The sequence below is a fragment of the Rhineura floridana genome, chromosome 4 (genome assembly GCF_030035675.1).
Source record: "Rhineura floridana isolate rRhiFlo1 chromosome 4, rRhiFlo1.hap2, whole genome shotgun sequence".
Lineage (NCBI taxonomy): Eukaryota > Metazoa > Chordata > Lepidosauria > Squamata > Rhineuridae > Rhineura > Rhineura floridana.
The window spans coordinates 2,871,983-2,894,846 of record NC_084483.1 but is presented as its reverse complement, the minus strand read 5'-3'; the positions used below and the strand labels follow the sequence as shown (position 1 = coordinate 2,894,846).

General features: G+C 40.3%; 1 protein-coding gene across 2 annotated transcripts in view; it reads left to right on the top strand.

Moving 5' to 3' along the window:
* SLC1A4 (solute carrier family 1 member 4) overlaps positions 1-22,864 on the top strand; it is a 55,042-nt gene that overhangs the window by 15,984 nt on the left and 16,194 nt on the right. For both annotated transcript variants that reach the window (XM_061622242.1, XM_061622243.1), the window contains exons 3-7: positions 5,625-5,687; positions 8,489-8,557; positions 15,613-15,779; positions 17,399-17,632; positions 18,751-18,945. In XM_061622242.1, coding sequence (XP_061478226.1) covers positions 5,625-5,687; positions 8,489-8,557; positions 15,613-15,779; positions 17,399-17,632; positions 18,751-18,945 — 728 coding nt within the window. The remainder of the gene's footprint in view (positions 1-5,624; positions 5,688-8,488; positions 8,558-15,612; positions 15,780-17,398; positions 17,633-18,750; positions 18,946-22,864) is intronic.

Here is a 22,864-nt window from a genome sequence, read left to right as displayed (position 1 = left end):
TGGTGGTTGTGACATATTCATGTTTGTAAGAATTCTTCTAATTTAGTAGCACTTATAGATGCCTTATTGCAGCCTTTCCCAACCAGTGTGCCTCCAGATGTTGTTGGACCACAATTCCCATCTTTCCTGACCATTGGCAATGCTGGCTGAGGCTGATGGGAGTTGTGGTCCAACAACATCTGGAGGCACACTGGTTGGGAAAGGCTGCCTTATTGCTTTCCCTGGGTGTGGCTCCCAGACCTTCTTATCATCTGTTTCTGGCTGCACATCAGAAGACTGTTTCTAGTTGATTCGGTGCATTCCTTGTTCTGCCCTTCTGACACCATGTAATGATTCACCATGTAACTAGAGCAGCAGTTCCCAAATGTTGGAACCTTTAAACAAAACTTTGATGAAAGCCTTGTAGTAAAATCTTTTAAAATGATTTTTTTAAAAATGTTACCAAATAACATGACTTTTAAAAATAAACACCTGTATTTTTGGATCCATTTTATTCTGAATTTAACAATATTACAAACTATTTCTTTAGTGGGAAGGATGTGATTGTGTGCTATCAATAAGTGTTTTATAATTAGGAACAATATTGGACACCTGTAGTCTTACATTTCTGGTTTTAGCCTACAACAATGTTGTTTTGCTCTTGCTGCATATCTTAAAATGCTGATTCACACAAATATGTACTTGCCAAAGGAAGTAACTTCTTTACTGCAGTTTGTGAAATGTGAGGAAACTCTTCCTTTAGAGCAGCCCAAAAGTTAATGAGAGGGACATCTGCAAGCTTGTCTTTTAAAGTTAAATCAGTTTGTTATTGAAACTTGCAGCTATGAGCCTAAAAAAACTGAAGGATTACTGCTGTGGAGGGAAAGTGCGGGAAGACAATTTAAATGAGGAAAAGGAATGGAGAATCATTATAATAATCATTAATCATATAATATATATATTATAATATTACAATACTTGGTGTGAGTGAATTAAAATGGACGGGAATGGGACATTTTCAATCAGGCAACTACAAAATATTTTAACAGGAAATGAGAAATTAAGAAGAAATGGGGTTGCTTTAATAGTGAGAAGTGATGTAGCAAAAGCAATTAGGAGCTATAACGCAAGGTCTGAGTGAGTTATATCAATGAGATTAAACAGGAAACCTATTAATACAACCATCATCCAACACTTTGCTCGAATGGCAAATGCAGAAGAAGAGGAATTGGAGAGATTTTACGCAGAAGTACAGGAAGAAATTGATCACACACCAAAACAAGATGTGCTGATAATCATGGGGGACTGGAAAAGTAGGGAACACAGAAGAACTAGGAATTGTGGAAAATGGGGCTTAGGAGATAGAAATGAAGCAGAAGAAAGACTTATTGAATTCTGTGAAGCCAATAATTTGTTTCTTGCAAACACATTTTTTGAGCAACCGAAAAGACGACTGTACACGTGGGCATCACTAAATGGTCAATATTGGAATCAAATTGATTATATAATTGGTAGCAGAAGATGGAGAAGTTCCATACTTTCTGCAAAAACAAGACCAGGAACAGACTGAGGTACAGATCGTGAACTGGTCGTATCGAAAATCATAAAGCTAAAGAAGAAGAACAAAGCAATCATAATGCCAAAATACAATTTAGATAACATCCCAGAAGAATATAAAGAATATAAAGAAGAATATAAAGATCAAATAAGGAACAGATTTGAGGCTTTAAACTTAGTTGACAGAGAACCAGAAGAACTATGGAATGAAGTCAGAGATATTATCAGGGAAGAATGCAAAAAAGACAGTACCTCTAGTTAAAAAGAAAGACCTCAATGGATGACTGAAGAAGCTCTTCAAATGTTTAAAGAGAGAAGGAAAGCAAAAGCAAAAGGAGAAACACGCTTAGAACCCTAAATGCAACAATACAGTGCAGGCAGGGTGGCATTGTTACTTGGCTTGTTGTGGCTGTGTGCCACCACTGGCTGCTGATTGGAGTCTTGGAAAGCACGGTGATTGAAGGAAAGAAGGGAATGGATTCCCAGAATTGCTTGAGCAGTGCATTTAATTTCCATGGCTACAGCTCAATGGAAAGTGCACATTGTGCACACTTGTTTGTCACTACAACTTTTTTCTTTGTGGAATCCTTTGCGCTGCTTCTCAGAACCCCAAGGTTCTGCAGAACAAAGTTTGAGAAACACTGAACTAGATGAATGGCTTGAAACAACTTTATTCTTCAGAGCCTCTAAGACAACTTTGGGGCTTTTGGTAGCCACTTCTGGGCCTTTGGAACTGTATGGATCATGTGATCTTAAGGCAACTCCTCAAATTACCAACTTCTTAATACTAAGGGAATATCTCTAAACCACTTTAATTACATTACAGGCATTGTAAAATAAGAGCCTTTATTTATTATTAAAATATTTTTAAGGTGCCCATCTGTGTAGATACCAGAGTGATACTCAGAGGCATGAAAGCAACAGGACATACCTAAAATACAATACTCTATGAACAATAAAACAGTATCACTCATGACATGGAAATGGGCAAAAATAAGCCAGTTTAAAACTTTAAAATGCCTAGATTGGAATAATAAAGTGTAAGTCAGTCCTGAGTGACTTGAACCTCTGGTTGAAGAAAGCATTTGTTGTCATTTCATATACTTTTCATTGTGTACCCTGAATCCCACATCAGTGCCAAAACATTGGCTTCACAGTTAGTTTGTAATCTTAGTGATGCAGATCAGAGCTTGGAAGATTACTTTTAAAAAGTAATAAATTACAGTGACAGTTACATGGCCCAAAAAAGTAGTAATTACTGTTACAATTGCAATTGCTCTGAAAGTAACTGATTACTTTACTTTCCCTCCAAAGTAATCACTACAATTACATTTCAGTTACTTTTAAAAAAACGCCTACAAGGTGCTGGCCTTGGCTGCTGCACCTCTAAGTAGCCTAAAACAACATTAAAAATAAACAAACACATACAGAGGTAGTAGAATAATGATTTTTATTCATAAGATAGCAATGGTGGTCTCTCCACTGGTAAGAGTGGTGGGGAGGGAGGCTGAGGCCACTACTCAGATCTTTGCATGCCAAACCAAGTGCAACCCACCCCCCTCAGCCAGCCAGCATAATCTCTCTCACTTAACCACCTCCTAGATCCTGCCCTGCCACCAACTAAGGGACACTCACTCAAGCAAACATTTTCCCGAGATGCAAAAAAGTTAAAATACTGCAAATGCAGCACAGTAGCCAGAGAGGGTGGGGGAGGCCACTTTGTGTGCCAAGTGCAAACACAGTATTCACACACACATCATCATCATCATCATCTTTCACTTCCATGGTTCTTTATCTCCATTCTGCTGCTGCCTCCTTCTCCTCCTTTATCCATGTTCTTGACCTCCGGATCCTTTTCCCCTCCACTCCATTCTTCACCACCACTATCCGTTTTTTTAAATAATTGTTTTCTCCACTCCACCCTGTCTCTCTCTCCGCCTCCTCCCTCGTCGCCTCCTGCCCATCCACAGAGCATGAGGAAAGAGAGAAGCCCAGTTTGAGGCACATGATTTTCATCCAGAAATCAGAGGAGCAGAAGACTTCCCCTGCTCCCCCCAAAAAAGTAATGCCCAAAAGTAATTCTGGAAATGTTACAATTACTCCACAAAAGTAGTAGAATTACTCCTAGTTCTATTACAATCAAAATGTAAAGGAATTACTCACCCGTTACTCAAAAAGGTAATGAATTACAAGTAATTAGTTACTTATAACTAGTTACTTCCATGCTCTGATGCAGATGTCCTCTGTACTCCTTCTGGTTCTACAGTCGATTTCCATCACCACCCTGTTCCTAAATTAATTGTCCAGCTTTAGTTATGCTGCATGCGGTGTTGTCATTAGCTGTCCTAAGCATCCAATCAGTGACTTTTATCGTTAGAGCTTTCCCACAGTCCTTTGACTGGCAAAAGAGATTAATTGGCTGCAGTCTGATTAAACAGGTTCTGTGTAAAGTTTCAAAATCCCTGCTCTGTAACCATCTCACTTCTTTATTTTCTGTAATTCATGGTGGTAAGTACTGGGAGTTTCTTTAAAATCCTCCAGTGTAATTCGTGCTGTCCTGCTTGGTTTAGCAGAGATGCATTAACAAAAATGTAAATAGGTGATATGCAGAGTTTTAAAAAATACTAGCTTTGTAAAGTGCAATCCTTTGCATTTAAAGCTTAACTTTAAATGTATTTATACAGAAGCATATGAGTTCAGCTGGAGTTGCTTCCATCAAAGTATGTTTAGCATTGCTGGTTCCATGTGAGTAACTATGGTTGCAGTCTTGCATTCAGGCCACAATCCAGATAAGTCTGATGAGAGAAGCTGGTAGATTCCTGTGTTTTGGTAAAAGATCAGCTTGCAAACTTTTAGCTGGCCATGTAAACTCCTATCTTGAAGTGTGAAGGAGTGTAACTTTAAAAAGAAGCTACAAATGCGCTGTGTGAGAATCTTGTGCTAGCATTTTACAGGGTAACCTTTTAGTGGCACTTGCTGCTTCCTTACAACTTGCTGTACAAATGGGCAGGAAACCAGGCAGCATGGGCTCAGCTGGATGACTGGATGCTTTGATTGTTCCTCCTTCCTTGCCAAAATGTCCCATATAGATATGTCATTAGGTGGTACTTAACCATGATTACTCATGCACAAGCAACCTTCTTAGCTTCAGGAAGATAAGACATGGGTTAGTCAAACTTTATATACCTAGTTGATCACTGCGCTCTGCAGGTGAGGGCCTCCTGCAGATACCATCTCATCAGGAGGTCCGTTCCACACAACATAGAAAACAGACCTTTAGAGTTATGGCACCTACGCTTTGGAATTCCCTCCCCTTAAATATTAGACAGGCACCATCTCTGTTGTCTTTTCAGTGCCTACTGAAAACTTTCCTCTGTCAACAAGCCTTTTCAGTAGGGACCTTATCCAAGTCTGCATCTGTGTTAGTATTGTTTTTAAGATGTCTTTAAATATTTTTTATTTTTTTTTTAAGATGTTTTGATTTTAAGATGTTTTTAGTGTTTTATCACTTATTTGCCACCCTGGGTTCCTTCTGGGAGGCAGGGCAATATATAAATTTAATAAGAGATAAATAAGCTTTCTGGAAGTGTTTTGTGGAATAAATGCCTTAACTTGCAGAAAGCATTGCTTATTCTTATGACTTATTTGTTTAAACAATTTTTGAAGACTTGGCTCTTTACCCAGGCTGGGGAGGGGACTTAGGTCATTAGTCTGCAGTTCTAGGGGTAGTTTTAATCTTTTGCTTATGTTTTTATGGATTGTATTTGTATTTTATTGTACATCGCCTAGAGTGGCAGGATAATCCCTACCAGATGGGCGACTAACAAATTTAATAAATAAATAATAAATAAATAAATAATCTGCCTTTTAAGAAATGTCCTTCAGAAAATGGCTTACAAGATACATATCAAAACAAAAGCAATATCTGACCTTTTGTTATCTGTATAGCCTCATTGATGTGTGCAGTAGTTTCCAATATTCCATGTAAAAATCTCCAGATGCAAGTTTACAAGCTGTATAACAATGAGCCTGTATACTTATATAATGGTGTATCAAATAATACTCAAAATATTATTTTCCATTTACAGTATGCTACTGACTATAAAGCAATAGTAAGAAATGCAACCATTGGAAATGTTACCATTGAAAAGGTAAGCAATGTATTAATCTTACCCTTTGCATAAATTGTTTAGTCTGGAATTAAACCTTCATTAGGTCTTTACAGTGTATATAAAGCCATTAATCAAATGAAGAACAACAAAGCTAGTGGACCTGATGGGATTCCTGCTGGTCTTTAAGGAAGGTGGGCCTGAACTTACACAACAACTTCATAAGGTCATCGAAAAAATCTGGATGAGGGAGGAGATCCCAGAAGACTTTAGGGATGCCATAATTATCACTCTTTTCAAGAAGGGTGATAGAACAGATTGTGGGGACTACCAAGGCATCTCTCTTCTTGCTACTGCAGGTAAAATCCTTGCAAGGATCCTCACAAATTGCCTCCTACCTATTTCAGAAGACATCCTCCCTGAATCCCAAAATGGTTACAGTGGACATTGTCATGGCCCCGTCAGAGGACTCCTCAGATGAGGACGACTCAGGAGTAACAGCAGCAGACCCAGGAGCAGCAGACTCAGAAGGAGACATGGAGGAGCCTCCTGAGAATCCAGCTCCTTCTCCCCCTCAGCTGCAGAGCACCCCAGATACAGCAGAGTCCCTGCAGCCAGACACAGACAGTGCACAGGATACTCCCCCCTCACCTGCAGAACGTAGACAGCAGAAGGTCAGGCAGAAGAGAGGCAGGCCTGTCTCCTTAAGGCCCAAACGCTGAGGACTCACACCTGCTGTCAACCTTGCTCTTTATAAGGCACACCTTGGCTGCAGCTTGTTGCTGACTGCAACGTCAGGCGTGGCTTGTGTGTTCCTAGTTTCCTGGCACCCTCTTTCGGACTGACCCCTTGGCACTTGATCCCGGACCTCTACTGACCTCACTTCCGGACTCCTGACTCGGCAAGTACGCTTCGGACAAGCCTGGCCCTTATCAGCTCCCCTCCTCCTAGACCTGGCAGATTTATGACCAGACTGCCGGCTAAGGACTTTGCTTCCCTGCCAACCACCCAGGAATTTCCAGCCCCCCACTGGCACTGCTGACGCAGTGTAGAGCTGACAGACATGATCTTCACTGCACGACAGCTTCAACAAAAATGCAGGGAGCAAAACTGACCTCTGTATATGGTGTTTATTGATCTGACTAAGGCCTTTGATACTGTAAATCGAACTGCTCTCTGGACCATCCTTCTGAAAATTGGATGCCCTAATAAATTTGTGAATATCTTGCGACTCCTCCATGATAACATGACGGCAACAATTTTGGATAATAATGGCTCTCAAAGCGATCCATTCAAAGTGGGATCAGGTGTCAAACAGGGATGTGTCATTGCTCCGACCTTATTTGCTATTTTCATCGCCATGATTCTACACCTTGTTGAGGGGAAACTTCCCACTGGTGTGGAAATCACATATCGAACAGATGGAAAGATTTTTAATCTCAGTAGGCTGAAAGCAAAAGGTAAGGTAATTACATCCTCTGTCATAGAACTTCAGTATGCTGATGATAATGCAGTCTCCTCACATTCAGAGGAAGATCTTCAAACTATCCTAAATGTGTTTGCAGAATAAAAGCTGACATTGATGCTGAAATTCAGCATCGTCTGAGCTCTGCAAGTGCCACATTCTCCTTGAATGAAGCATAGAGCGAAGATCGGGATATTTGCAGGGAGACCAAAATGCTTATTTACAAAGCCATTGTACTACCGACCTTACTGTACGCCTGTGAAACATGGACCATCTATAAACGCCACTCCCAGCTTCTTGAAAGATTCCACCAATGCTGCCTCCGGAAAATTCTGCAAATTACTTGGGAAGATAGGCGGACTAATGTTAGCGTATTGGAAGAAGCAATGACCACCAGTGTTGAAACAATGATCCTCCAACATCAACTTCGTTGGACCGGCCATGTTGTTCGAATGCCTGATCACCGTCTTCCAAAGCAGCTACTTTACTCCCAACTTAAGGATGGAAAATGGAATATCGGTGGACACAAAAAGAGGTTTAAAGATGTCCTTAAGGCTAATCTAAAAAAATGTAACATAAACATCGAGAACTGAGAAGCCTTGGCCCATGAGCGTCCCAGTTGGAGGTCGGCCATTATCGAAGGTGCTATGGACTTTGAAGAGGCACGAGTACAGGAGGAAAGGGACAAATGAGCTAAGCGGAAGGCACGTCAAGCAAATCCTCATTGTGACCATCTTCTATCTGGAAACCTATGTCCTCACTGTGGGAGACTGTGTGGATCCAGAATTGGCCTCCACAGTCACTTACGGACCCACCGTTAAAGACCTTATCTTGGAAGACAATCTTACTCGGCCACAAGTGATCGCCAATGATGATGAATGAATGAATCATTATTAAAACAGCCTTACAGCTGTGCATGTTTACTCAAGTAAATTTCACAGCATTCAGTGGGATTTTCTCCTAGGTAAGTGTATGCAAGGACTGTAGCATCAGGAAATTTCAGAAGTGCCACTGATAAAAAAAAAGCACCTAGGCAACCTCTAGACTTTATGTGTGTAAAAAGCATTGTTGATTTTTACAAATATATTGCAAGTACAAAATCTTGTTTCTTATTTTTATCTGTATCAATGTGTGTGGTAAATATATGAAGCCCTGGATGTGAATTCACAAGCTGTACAACAGCCTTCCCCAACCTGGTGCCCTCCAGATGTTTTAAACTACAACTTCCATCTTCCCTGATCATTGATCATGCTGATTGGAGTTGTAGTCCAAAGCAAATGGAGGGCACCAGATTGGGGAAGGCTGCTGTATAATGATAAACTTGTGTACCTCTCTAATGATATATACAATATTTAATCAAAATATTCTTCTTTAACAGTATATTACTGATTATAATGAATTAGTAAAAAATGGAACCGCTGCTATTGGAAATGCTAGCATTGAAAAGGTAAGTCATGGTTTTACTTGAATCTATCCTTTTTTTACGGTTTTGCTTAAATCCTAACATTTATATGTAAATGCTTGCTTTAGAGTTAGACCTTTGTTATATCTGCAAAATACACATATTTTTTAATTAAAGTACTCTTAGAGCATGTTGAGAAGGACTGATGATAAAAACAAATGCAGGAGAAAAGCACCTTGGCAAACTCTGCAGTAATCTGAGACTGTTCTTGCAGTTTTGTCATTGCTCTGCAGCAGAGGTATAAGAACTGAGATGGTTTAGAGAAGAAACCCACATATTGGCTGCTGTAGTTAAAGTATTATCCTAGGTAGAGCTGGGAGAATCAGTCTATTTCTGGTTTGGTTTAGTTAAAATCTATTCTTGTGGTTTCTTTCACGTGAAGGAACAGCCAGCCAAGAGATGCTGGAGCCACATATCTTTCAGGAAATTATAAAGCAATGCCGTACTTAGTATACAGAGCTTGAAACTATATGAAATTTATTTGTTAAAAGATTGGTTGCTAGGGTTGTACCATATTGACTACATATGTACTTGTGAGGCAGCAATAGAAAACAGAGAACTTCTGAACTCAGCAAAATCTTCTGGCTTTCTAAATTGAGTCAAGTTCTCATAGACCTAGATAAGGACATACAGCATCAGACAATTTTGCTAAACTAGACCATTACATGCACTGAGTGGGTGTGAAGTAGCAGAGTTTTAACTGTACTACTAGATTATAAATTCTCAATTTAGGAGTTAACCACAAGCCTGGCATGAAGTGGGTTTCAAATGTTCTGAGCTGTCAATAAGCTCAATTAACTGAAGGGACATTCTAGCTAGGTAGTCTAACATGATCCAAGCCTCAGTTTAGGAAATGTTTGTGCATTTAGAGTTGTATTCAGAGTAGACCTGTTGAAATTAATGGATCCAAGTTAGTAATGTCCATTAATTTCAGTAGATTTACTCTGAGTAGGACTAGCATTGGATACAACCTTTATTTAACAGTTAGTGGATGCGGCCTGGCCAATAGCTTTTGTTTTGAATGGATATTTTCAGTAATCCTTCCACTGAACACAGGAATAATGGAGGAAATAATTGGTTGTATTGTTGAAGCTACAAACAGGATTAAGACATCATTTTGGATTGTTGTTGGATACAAGAAACATATACACATGTTGATATAAACAGCTTAGTGGTTTTGATGATTAAGCAGTATATAAATCCTGTTAAATAAAAAACAGTTTAAAGTTGATGTAATTCTTGGCTTGCTTGAAAGCCATTAAGCATAGTTTCCTGGTTTGAATGTAATGGGAACCTATGGTTAACTGGCTTCATAGTTTGTTTACCCATTTGCATGATGAGAGGAGAGAAGCGGCTGCATGTGGGTGCAGGATGCTTATTCATATTTCTGCTTATTAAGCTGGGATTTGATCATCCAAACACAGCCATGTTCTAAGTATTGACAAGTAGCCTTAATTGAATCTCAGAAGGATTTGTAATATCTACACTAAGTACAAAGTGTGAGTTTTTAAGAAGCCTAGCCCTTCATTGCTTCGACACTTTTGAAGATTAAAGATACCTTTCCAGAATGTTCGTGAATACCTCTAGGAAAGTAATCAAGTGGGGTTTTTTGGACTTCTAACTAATATAGAACAAATTCAAGCACATATCTCAGAGTCAGAGGATGGGATCCAAAGAAACAGACCCCTAGTGCCGTGTGACCTTGGACACTTTTAGCTTTAACAGCAGTCCTCCACGCCACATGGCAAACTACTTTTGAGATGGAGGGAGCCTTCCAGATTAGTGGGCTCTGCAACAACTTGTTGCACTCTGTCTCCAGTGTGACCTACTCAACCTCTCGGTTCTGTCTTTCTTGCTTCTCTTTCTCTACCTGTCTTTCTTTGGCTTCCTTTGAAGAGTGGTCTCAGAACGGCAGATACAGCTATTTCCCATCTCAGTGCTAGGCCCATCTCCTAGTCCAGTGCTGTGCTGGGGAGGAAAATCCCCCCCTGCCCTGCTGATCGTATGATTTACCATGACATCCAAAGGCGATCAGAGTAATTGGACTGTTTGACATTCCAGTTCAGATAACTAGTTTAAAAACTCTGAGACACAAAGGGCAAGAGGGAAACTTAGTGATTGGGTTTATATTTCAAGCGTGCGTGCAGACGCACACACAGAAACCATTTCCCTCTTTTTGTTTTCTCTCATAAGATTTTAATGTAATTTTTGGACACTTAACCATGTGGGATTATTTTCCCATGTTTTATACCTCCTGGTGCTCTGGTGTAATAGAATTCTGTGTACCTTAGAAACACAGCATGTTGCTACTTAGGCTGTCTCTGAAATCTGGCTGACTGTTGCTTTCTAATACTTGTTTGTTTCATTTCTAATTTCAACCAGTTTGAAATTTTGGACAATGTGAGCATCTCTGAAATGTCAACAAAATCTCTCTAAACCATCTCTGTTTTTATTTGGCAGGCTGATGCCCTGACTAGTGCTGTGGATCATTTTGATCAGGATGTTTACTTGGGTTGTGTGTAGTGTTGTGCCATGTCAGCACTTGTCTTCATGCCTGTTAAATTATTAACATTGACAAGAACTTAATGACCTGGTGCTGTTCCAGCAGACCAGTGTCTATGATAGGACAGCTGGTTCTCTTGCACTAATGGCTAGCTCTGAGCTGCAGAGCCAATATGCATCCATTGACTTCACTAGGGCATGCTGTTGTTCTCATAAGTTTCAATAAGAATTGTGCAGGAAATCTTTCTGATGACACCTGCAATAGAGATGTAAAATTTCCAGAAATTTTGAAGCCATGGAAAAGAACCCCTTTTTTCCAGAAAAAAAATGGAAATTTTCAGAAAAATTGAAAAAATGCAATACTAGCCCTTTTTACAGATTGAAAGTCACTTTGTTACTTCAGGAACATCAAACGTCATTATGTACAAGTTGGTTGGCATAAAATTATCACATTTGGTATATTAAAAGTACATTTGATTCAAACAATTATTACAAATTGAATTTACTTTTTAAAATTTTTACTTTTTTTGTAAAAAATGGATCTACAAGATCCTGAACTGTAAGGAACCTCTTTCGTTTTGCCAGTTTATGAGGAGCAGGCAAAAATCAATTTTAAAAAAACAGAAGAAACCATAACATTAATAACAAATATAATTATGTATGTCTCTGCTAGTCTTCCACGGTGTCAAGCAGACATAAAGCATCCATTCCCATAAAAAGAACTGAGAAAAAGGGTGGGGCCAAGATTCAATGAAACATTTTATTCATCATGCTAAAATAAAACATTCCATAATCCAGTTTTTCTTCATTTTTTTCAGTTTTTTGGGGAACAAAACCAAAAAAGGCTTTGGAAAAAAACCAGTTTTTTTTCTGAATTTTCCCGGTTTTTTTCTGGGCCTTCTCATCTCTAACCTGCGATACATATTTTTAGGACCCAGCCTATTCTTTTGATGGTGAAATGTTTTAACTGATTTTAATCTTTTTAAAATACTGTTGTAACTTGCCCTGCGACCTTATGGTGAAGGGTGGGTAAGAAATCCTATTATTATTATTGTTGTTGTTGTTGTTGCTCTTTATTTCCCCATGCTAGTAGATAGAAAGTGGGTGTAATTTGGACTTTCTGGCACCAGAATATCTTGGGCCAGCTGTCCTAAGCACAGAACTGAAACAGATTTTAGATCTTGCTAGCCTAGGCAAACTTTTTCACCCTGATGATCATCAGTGTTCTCTTAGACTTTAAGCAGATCATTCTCTTTTAATTAATGTGTTTTAGTCTTTCCTTGCCTTGGTGTGAGATCACTAAACTGTGATGATAGGCTGATTTCTTGTGTGGTTTTCTCTCCCCCTATCTATCCCCCTACCCTTCATCGTATTGATCCGGGATGTAGTGGTATTACAACAAAATGCAGACCTAAACCAAGCAGTCCAAATGCAGTCATCAGGTTACTATTAGCAACCAGGAATCTCCTCTTGGTAATATATTTTGTGGTCGGGCATGAAGTGAGGGGGCCATCCTGCCTCCTGTGATATACAATCACAGAAAATGGGAATGGTGTCAGGATCTCTTGCTTTCTACAAGGTAGAGATGGGTAGAGGGCAGCCTCTCACTTCATGCTGGGCTAGCGATCTTTGGAAGCAGACAGAGTCTCTCCAAAGAGTACCTTCAAAGCCTGGCAGAAGGTGAGTGAATGCACCTGCCTTTCTTCCTGAGTTCCAGAGGACTCAGGGAAGATCAGCCTTTTCACTTTCTGCTGGGCTTTGATTGGAGGGTGGGGACTGCCAGAAGGGACAAGATTCTTTCTTGCTTTCAGAGTCTTCCTCTCTGTGAATCCTCCGCATTTGCCAATGGCCTTTGGGGAGGTGAGACTTTGGATGTGGTCACAAATAATGGCTTCCCATTAAGGTTGACCAAATTTGTAGTCTTCTGCCATTTTGCTATTATACCGAACAACTGCAGAGTTGGAGACAAGTAAAGCTCTTAGGAACATCGGAAGCTGCTTTATACCAAGTCTGACCATTGGTCCATCTAGCTCAGTATTGTCTACACTGACTGGCAGTGGCTCTTTACGGTTGCAGACTAAGGTCTCTCCCAGCATTACCTTGAGATGCTGGAGACTGAACCTGGGACCTTCTGTATGTAAAGCAGATGCTGTAACCATTGAGATATTGCCCGTCCCCCAGGGCTGGCTCCAAAGGGTGGCCAGGTGGGGCCCTGGCTGACAGCCCCGTGGCCCACAGGGCCCCCTGAAGGGCCCCTCGTTATGGTGGTGGAGTACCGCTCCCCTTCTGCAGCAGATCACAGTGAGAGAGCTGCTCGCTGGCCCGCCCACACCCAATTGCTCGCTCTCCCCCGTGCCTGCCCTCTGCCCCTGCTGGCTCCCTCACCCCCCCTCGCCCACTCCCCCTCCCCTGCCTCCTTGCTTGCTCTCCTGCCTGCTGTCCTGAGGCCCCTCATTATGGTGGGGCAGTAGTGCTCCCCTTCTGCCGCAGGCTCCTTGCCGTGGATTGCAGGGAGGGAGCTGCATGCCAGCCCGCCCACACCCTCTCACTCACTTTCCCCTGTGCCTGCCAGCTCTCCCTCTGCCCCTGCTCGCTCGCTTGCCTGCCCACCCACCATCCCGCCTGCTCGTCCTCCCCCCGCCTGCTTGCTCTCTTGCCCCCCCACTTGCTCTCTCGCTTGCTTGCCCGCTGTCCCCCCCTTGCCCGCCCAACCTCCCATTCCTCCACCCACCTGGTAGGTAGGTGGGGTGTGAGTGCATGCGGGTGCCAGGGCACAGGGCAGGCTGGTGCCCAAAGGCCCCGGCATGCCTGGGGCTGGCCCTGCTATCCTCCATTGGAATGTGAAGGAACCACTAGGCTAAGCTGGCCTCTTCAGGGTGGCCTTGTCTTTTCCCCACAAGCCTATTATATGAGAGGATGAAGCTCCTTTGATCCTTTTACGTACACTGGTTTGTTAAATTATGTTAGAGACATGAAGAATATGTTGTATATTTCACATATTTTTCTTGAAAAGGTAATTAGGAAATACTCTTTTAGCCTTTTCTTTTATCACAATATCATGAGGCTTTAATTTCCATGACGCTAAGGTTTTAAAATATGAAAAATAATAAAAACGTACAGTCCAATTTTGTCAATATTTTTGACAAAGTGTTTTAAATTGTATATTTGTTTTAATGTTTTTTATTGCTGTAAACCGCCCAGAGAGCTTCGGCTATGGGGCGGTATACAAGTGCAAAAAATAAATAAATAAAATAAATAATATTTATTCAGAAATAAGCTGCACTGAGTTCAGAGTGGTGTATACCTGATTCTGAATAAGTATGCTTAGGATTCCAATAGGAGCAAGCCATCTACAGGAGCAAGCCTGTAATGGTTGGTAATGGGGACAAATTCCCTTTGATATTGAATTTTCACTTTATCAGGGGACACTTGTGCATGTGATACTTGAGCTATATTTATCAGCTTTAGCTTAAATTGCTCTATCATGATATTAAAACTTACAGTGGCTATAAAGGACATTTGATTCCTTGATTATTCTATTATGCATGAATAGCATTCGTGTGTGGCACAAACACCACGATATATTCTGAAAGACTCATTTAAACTTTGCATGCAAAAACACCTTTAATTGTTCATGAAAAAAATATTGTATCTGTCTTGACTACTTGCTTTTTTTGGGTGAGCGGGCAATCCTCACTTTTCTTCAATAGCCTGGTGAAAATTGGAACATTCTTACTGAAAAGCATGTTTTAACGTCTCTCTCTAGATGCAGAAGGAACAATACAACCTTTAATAAGTGTGCCTATGTTTTATTCTTACTGTTAATTACCTCTTGTGACTATATACATTTTGATAAGGCAACATACAGTATATGCATCGATCAAACATATGGGGGTGGGTTGGGATTGTGCCTGTTATGCCTCCACTCATGCACAGTCATCCTAATCTCTGTACAGTGTCTGTGTGTGTACAAAATGTGCATTTGCAGGCCTTGTTCAGAGGTTAAGTTGTATGCATGTGGGGACAGGACTGATGCTCACAGTTACTCAGCGTGCCTTCAGTCAATGTACATATGATGTAGTCTTTCCCCTTTAACCTGATGCAGAGATAATTCTGTATAGTAGGTCTATAAAGAAGTCTTTCAAGATATACTCAACTATATGATACCAGTGATCACTGCTGAACGAAGTAGGCCTAGGCAAGGCAGGGGAAGAACATGGGAAATCAGACTGAGGCTCCTGTGACAAAGTGCTAACTTTTAATTTTTACATTGCAAATGGTTGAGGATCTACTGTCTTTATTCTGAACTCTTTTGGAAATAATTTTTTCTGTTCAAGGTTTTACATACCTGTCTAGACAGGCTATTTCTAGTTTTCCCCTGCTGTTTTTACAGTATTGTATATGATGCTTTTATCCATTCTGTAACCTGTGATAGTTATTATCAAAAGAGAAAGCCACACTGACTTTGAGATCTAATTCCACACAAGAGGAGCTCAGCTCCAATACATTTCATATTATGACTATGTATTATTTTGCAGTTCCCAGTTGGCACTGAGATTGAAGGAATGAATATCCTGGGGCTAGTCCTCTTTGCTCTGGTTTTGGGAGTAGCCTTGAAAAAGCTTGGCCCTGAAGGAGAAGAACTCATCCGTTTCTTTAATTCTTTCAATGAGGCAACCATGGTCTTAGTATCTTGGATTATGTGGTGAGTGTTATTGGTAACAATGCTTCCTGGCAAATACATGTGTCAGCATCAGTGAAACCAGTACAAATCAGCTAATGTATGCATGCACCAACTTGGAGATGGGTTTGTATTTTTAGTACCAGTGTGTCACATCTTCCTTTTGTGCCCGTATCTTCAGTGCTCCCGTTTTCAGTTTACAGGCACAACGTCTGAACCAGTTTAAGAAGTATTAATGTAGTTCTTATGCCAGCATGCCATCGATCTGTCCATGTATCTGGTAATGCCATTGTCATATGAAATTCAGAATCATTGAAATGTACAGGGGACCTACTGTTACACTTCATCCTGTTATGTGAAAACCATGTCAACTGCTATATTCTTCTTACTCAAGAGTCACCTATAAAGGGAAAAATACACAAATGAATTTGAGCTTGGCCACTAACCAGAAATACTTAGGATCTCAGTGCAGGGGGGGAAATCACACAGTTGCAGACTTTACTGTAATGTTATTAAAAGGCCACGAGAGTTGCTATATACTATAGTCAGCATGGAGTTTTATCATACAGCAATGTTAAGCTGAAAATACCCTCCCATTCCATTCTGATGCTCCTCATAAGCTCATCTCAAAACAAAACCTTACAAACTTTTAGTCCTGAACTCAGAAATGCTTGCTTAACAACCCTCTAGATTTTCATGGCAATACACAAAAGTCAGAGAGAATTGAGAGTTCAAAGTGTAAAAAGACAGAAAAAACCCCCAGACTCCTTTTGGACTTTTTTCTGTCAGAGTTCTCGTAATTTGTTGAAATTAATTAAAAATCAGCTTTGTTCACTGAGTACCTGTAATCCTATTACTAACTTTGCCCCATACACTGACCTTCATCTTCTGCAGTTTAGAAGTTTAAAAATGCCTGGCTGACTTTTAATGTAATATTTTGTTCATCACCCAATAGATGAATGGGGAGGGGACAGCGACAGCTTTGCTGTGGAAGCATAGATACATTATTTGTATCCATAGATTTCTCCCCCCCCCCCGTTTGAGCTAGTTCAGTGCTCCAGAGCTGAGTTTACACAGCACGGAAGCACACAGCCTGCAAATAAGAGTAATAATGGGGGGTGTAAATATAAGAGATTGGGCAATGCAGGCAGTGTAGAAAGGATAATATTGTTTATGATGTGCAAACCCAGATTAATGAGCAAACAAGCCACGAACAGAAGCTCCTTAAAGATTTTGTGTTTCTCTATCTCAGTCTTCATTGCAGAAACATTCATTTGTGCCTTATCCCATCTGAATCGTTAGTTTTCTTACTAATTTTGATTTTTTAAAATTGAAATACAAACGCATATAAATTTCAGAAAGAACCATATCATTGTATTCAAATGTCCTACTTGTAGTAGACCCATTGAAATTAATGAACAAGTTTGCCATGTCTGTTAACTTCAGTGGGTCTACTTTGAGTATGACTTAGTTGAATGCCACCCATACTAATCAAAATACATATCTTAGTCAAATATTTTGAATTAACAATTTCAAGACTGGGTGTGTATAGCCCAGCATTCTTTACGTGCTTTGGTTTAGTAATGCTTATGCCACTTAAAGACTTTGTTCCCTACTAACGCTGAATGTTAACTTCTATGCAGGTATGTACCTCTTGGTATTATGTTTCTTGTTGGAAGCAAGATCGTGGAAATGGACGATATTATCCTGCTGGTGACGAGCCTTGGAAAATACATTTTTGCTTCTATTCTGGGCCACATCATCCATGGAGGAATCATTTTACCACTTATTTATTTTGCAATTACACGTAAAAACCCTTTTACTTTTCTGTTAGGACTTATAACACCATTTGCGACAGCCTTTGCCACTTGTTCCAGGTTGGTTGATGTACGCTTTTATATGTGAAATGGGAATAGCGTTATTCTACTTCAGAGTAATAATTCTAGGTTGATGATTTCCTTAGACATCTTCATAGCTTTTCTTGCAAGGCAAGGGATTCTTATGAGGTCTAGTTTCACAGTTTTCAAGATGTCAGGCAGGCGTTTAGAAGGATCTTCAGATGGCCCATGTCTATAGACCCCAGTGTATGAATGTCAGAGTTTGATGACTAACAAAGCAATCCTAACCCCCTGATCTGCTGGCTGGAGAGGGCTAAGATGGGGTGGAGGTGCTTCTCCAGTAGAGGGGAGTGCCCACCAAGGAGCCCACCCCTATGCATGCCTGCTCTGTGGGCGTAGATCTACCACTGACACTGTTTCTTTCAGCGGTAGCCAATGTTAGGCCCTGAAATGGGGCATTTCAGGAGCATGACGGGCAGCCTTGGATCTACTGGATCCAAAGGCCCTTCATTTCTCCAAGATCAGCCTCATCAATTATACCAGTTTGGGGCTTACGTAGTTAATTCCTTTTACTAGTTTCAAAGTGGGAATATTTTACAAAACAGAGACCCACTAGGGCAAGAGATAAAAATGACCCTGCCCCTCCCACCTCCTGGAAAGTTCAAACCAGGAGTTGCACATAATTTGTCACTTTACTCCCCTCCCACTTAGGACTCCTGTGCTCATTTTTAAATGGCCAGAGAATATTAGCAGCTCCAATATAGGGTAAATTGGAGATGTGCAATTTGAGAGAGCTGAGGTGTCTTGCTGTTAAGCATTGCAAGTTGTCTGCTTTTTGCCACAAAGACAAATATCAAAATATAGTTCAATTTAAATTCTTAGAAAACTTTTTTAAATCTAGTCATAACAGCACTGGAACAAAAATAACAATTTCAAAATGCACTGTAGACCATCCCTTTATTTTTTCTCTTATCTTTTGGAAATGTAAAATGTCAAACGCTTTTAAGTTCCCTGGTTTCCTGGAACAGCATGCACCTGGAATCCTGCATAATATGTTTAGGGTGACAGAGGGATCTGGCTGTGAGGATGCTTATATTATGGGTTACAGAACACTGCCAGAACTGATGTTCTTGTGCTTCTATCTTGACCGCATCTAGCTCTGCAACTCTTCCATCGATGATCAAATGCATTGAAGATAACAATGGAGTAGACAAAAGAATTAGTAGATTTATACTGCCAATTGGGGCTACTGTGAACATGGATGGAGCCGCTATTTTCCAGTGTGTGGCTGCTGTCTTTATTGCTCAGCTGAACAACTTTGAACTCAATATTGGGCAGATCTTTACTATTCTGTAAGTCACAATTCCATTCCATTCTTTTCCATGATAGCCCAATGCAGTGATAGCTCTATTTATTGCACATCAACAATGAAACTAACTAGCTGTAAAGGTGTATTAGAGAAATAACTCTTAGCCTTCTTTCAGCTTACTCTGTTGGACTACTGCTACTATGATTTAGAAAGTGTGCCTTTCACAGAAATGGTGGGTTGAATCCAGGCTTGCCGTTCTGCGACTGGAAGATCTTTAATTCATGGAAGGGACTGAAATGAGATCCAGTGCAGATGACTTTTCCCCAATTCCCCCTGCAGCTTCCAGTGCCCCTTCCTATACTGTTCTGAGGATCCCCCTGGAGCAAGTTTTTAGGGGTGGGGGTGGGGAACACAGGAGTCTGCAGGGGGAATAAGCAAAAATAGTGTCCTCTAGTACTGCATCCCATGGGTGGAGTTGTTGTTGTTGTTATTATAGTTTATTTATATACCACTTTTTGGCCAAAAGGCCCCCAAAGTGGTGAACAAAATATTGTGAAACATATTACAAAACAAAATTGCGTAAAAAATATACAGTAAAAATACAATGCAACAAAAACAATGCAAATGCAATACAACAAGAACAATGCAACAAGAACAGAGGAAAAACTTTTCTCCTTCTCCCTCCTCTGCGGCGGCGGCAGCTACTGCTTGAGGGCAAGGTACTCGGTGAAGAGCTTGGTGTTGCTCAGATAGTAAGACATGGGGTAGCGGATGGCCAGTGCTGGATTTACGCACAAGCTAAGTAAGCTGCGTCTTAGGGTATCAGATTATCAGGAGCCCTGGCGGCTTGGGAAGAGTCGGGGTCCTCGAAGAGTGCCCACATTCGTGGCTGGAGCCTCTTCCAGCAGCTGCCCTTGCTGTCGAGGGGGGAGCCATTGGCCAAGTGGAGTTCCACTTATGGGTAGTCTAGATCCAACCTGCTGCAAACCTGTGTTGTTTTCTTCTCCCACTGAGAAAATAGTATATTTTGCTATTGTTTTTTTTTTCCAATTAATTTTTATTCTGATTTTCAAAACCAAAACAATACAAAAAGAAAAAAAACACAAATCAATAACTAATACAATAAAAAAAATAAAAATAAAAATAAAAATATTGACTTCCGATTTGTCGTAGTTCAGCTATAAATCTATAATATATAACAAGCCTGTCTCTTAATAGATTATAAAATCACCTTCCTCCAGCAGTTATCTTAATTGGTTTCAAATCTCATTCAAACATCATATCATTTCATTCTTCCACAAAATCAAAGAGAAGTTTCCAATCTTTGAGATATATGTCCATCAATTTTTTTTCTAGATAAACATGTCAATTAATCCAACTCATCAAGTCTACTAAGTCCAGTAATTTCAAATCGCTCTTCTTCCATTATCCATATTGGTTCCATCTTCCATCTTCCATCTTTACGCACCCAATAATCTTGCTGTCATAGTCATATAATAAGAGTCTGATAGGAATTTCCTTTATCACAGATATTTTCTTGCCATCAATTCCGAACGTATCACTGAAGTATTGTTGCAAAGCCGCATCTCTGTTCCTCTTTTTTACATAATACACTAGCACATCTCTTGAAGATTTTTCCATTAACACAAAACAGGGATTAATTCTGTTAACTTTCTCCATTTCAAGTTCCATCAAATCCTTCCAGTCCAGGAATTTTTTTGAACCGATAATATCTTTATCTCCAATCTCTTCAATTCCTTCAGGGACAGCGCTGATTTCCAAACCGTAATATTTGTCTCCAGGATCCATCACAGCCAGGAAATCCAAATCTTTTTCCATGTCCATATTTAATCCAATCTCCATAGTTTGAACCTTGCCTTTAATTTCTCTTTCATCCTTTTTTGGTTTTCCAGATCTATCTTTATTCTCCTTTCTCATAGAATCCTGAATTTCTTTCAGCTCCTGTCTCATTTCATCAAATTCAATTCTCCACGCTTGTCTATTATTTCTCCATTCTTGTTTTATTGACTTAATCCCATTCATTATTTTCTGAAACATGTCTAAAGATAAAGTCCCTTCTTGTACATCCATGATCTTCTTAATTGTCATTCTTAAAGCCAAAGGAACTAAACTCCTTCAATTTTCAATGTCCCAAGCAAAGAGCAGTTTATTTCTTTATCCAGTTGTAAAGGAGTTAATCTTTCAAACCAACTGGCGTCACACTCTAGGCAGCCCTTATCTCTTATATGCCCAGAAGTGCAAAAACAGCTTTAGTTCACAGCGTCCTAATGACTAGTAGCAAAGAGAATGAGCAGATTCGTCAAAAGAAAAGAAAAGAAAAAGAAAAAGTAGATCAGGAAAAATAGTCCCAGACATATATTACACAAAAGTCTTATAAATCAAAAAGATTTTTCTTTTCTCTTCCAATCAGAAACCAGTCATCCGTTGTAATCTTTACAATGCCATTTTCCATGTCAGCTTTTTGCAATAGGAAAAAGATAGGCTACTTTTATTTTCCTCCGCGTTAGTTCCGTGAGTAAAAAAGAAGGAAAGTTTTGGCTCACCCAGGTTTTCTTAATTGCTGATCCTTTGACAAATCTCTTTAGCTGTATAGATAAGAAAGTAATAAGCATAGACAGGAGGATGCTTCCCTGTCCCTGGAAAACTGGTAGAAAGTATTATTAAAGCTAGATTAACTAAGCACATAGAAGAACAAGCCTTGCTGAAGCAGAGCCAGCATGGCTTCTGCAAGGGAAAGTCCTGTCTCAGTAACCTATTAGAATTCTTTGAGAGTGTCAACAAGCATATAGATAGAGGTGATCCAGTGGACATAGTGTACTTAGACTTTCAAAAAGCGTTTGACAAGGTACCTCACCAAAGGCTTCTGAGGAAGCTTAGCAGTCATGGAATAAGAGGAGAGGTCCTCTTGTGGATAAGAAATTGGTTAAGAAGCAGAAAGCAGAGAGTAGGAATAAATGGACAGTTCTCCCAATGGAGGGCTGTAGAAAGTGGAGTCCCTCAAGGATCGGTATTGGGACCTGTACTTTTCAACTTGTTCATTAATGACCTAGAATTAGGAGTGAGCAGTGAAGTGGCCAAGTTTGCTGACGACACTAAATTGTTCAGGGTTGTTAAAACAAAAAGGGATTGCGAAGAGCTCCAAAAAGACCTCTCCAAACTGAGTGAATGGGCAGAAAAATGGCAAATGCAATTCAATATAAACAAGTGTAAAATTATGCATATTGGAGCAAAAAATCTTCATTTCATATATACGCTCATGGGGTCTGAACTGGCGGTGACCGACCAGGAGAGAGACCTCGGGGTTGTAGTGGACAGCACGATGAAAATGTCGACCCAGTGTGCGGCAGCTGTGAAAAAGGCAAATTCCATGCTAGCGATAATTAGGAAAGGTATTGAAAATAAAACAGCCGATATCATAATGCCGTTGTATAAATCTATGGTGCGGCCGCATTTGGAATACTGTGTACAGTTCTGGTCGCCTCATCTCAAAAAGGATATTATAGAGTTGGAAAAGGTTCAGAAGAGGGCAACCAGAATGATCAAGGGGATGGAGCGACTCCCTTACGAGGAAAGGTTGCAGCATTTGGGGCTTTTTAGTTTAGAGAAAAGGCGGGGCAGAGGAGACATGATAGAAGTGTATAAAATTATGCATGGCATTGAGAAAGTGGATAGAGAAAAGTTCTTCTCCCTCTCTCATAATACTAGAACTCGTGGACATTCAAAGAAGCTGAATGTTGGAAGATTCAGGACAGACAAAAGGAAGTACTTCTTTACTCAGCGCATAGTTAAACTATGGAATTTGCTCCCACAAGATGCAGTAATGGCCACCAGCTTGGACGGCTTTAAAAGAAGATTAGACAAATTCATGGAGGACAGGGCTATCAATGGCTACTAGCCATGATGACTGTGCTCTGCCACCCTAGTCAGAGGCAGCATGCTTC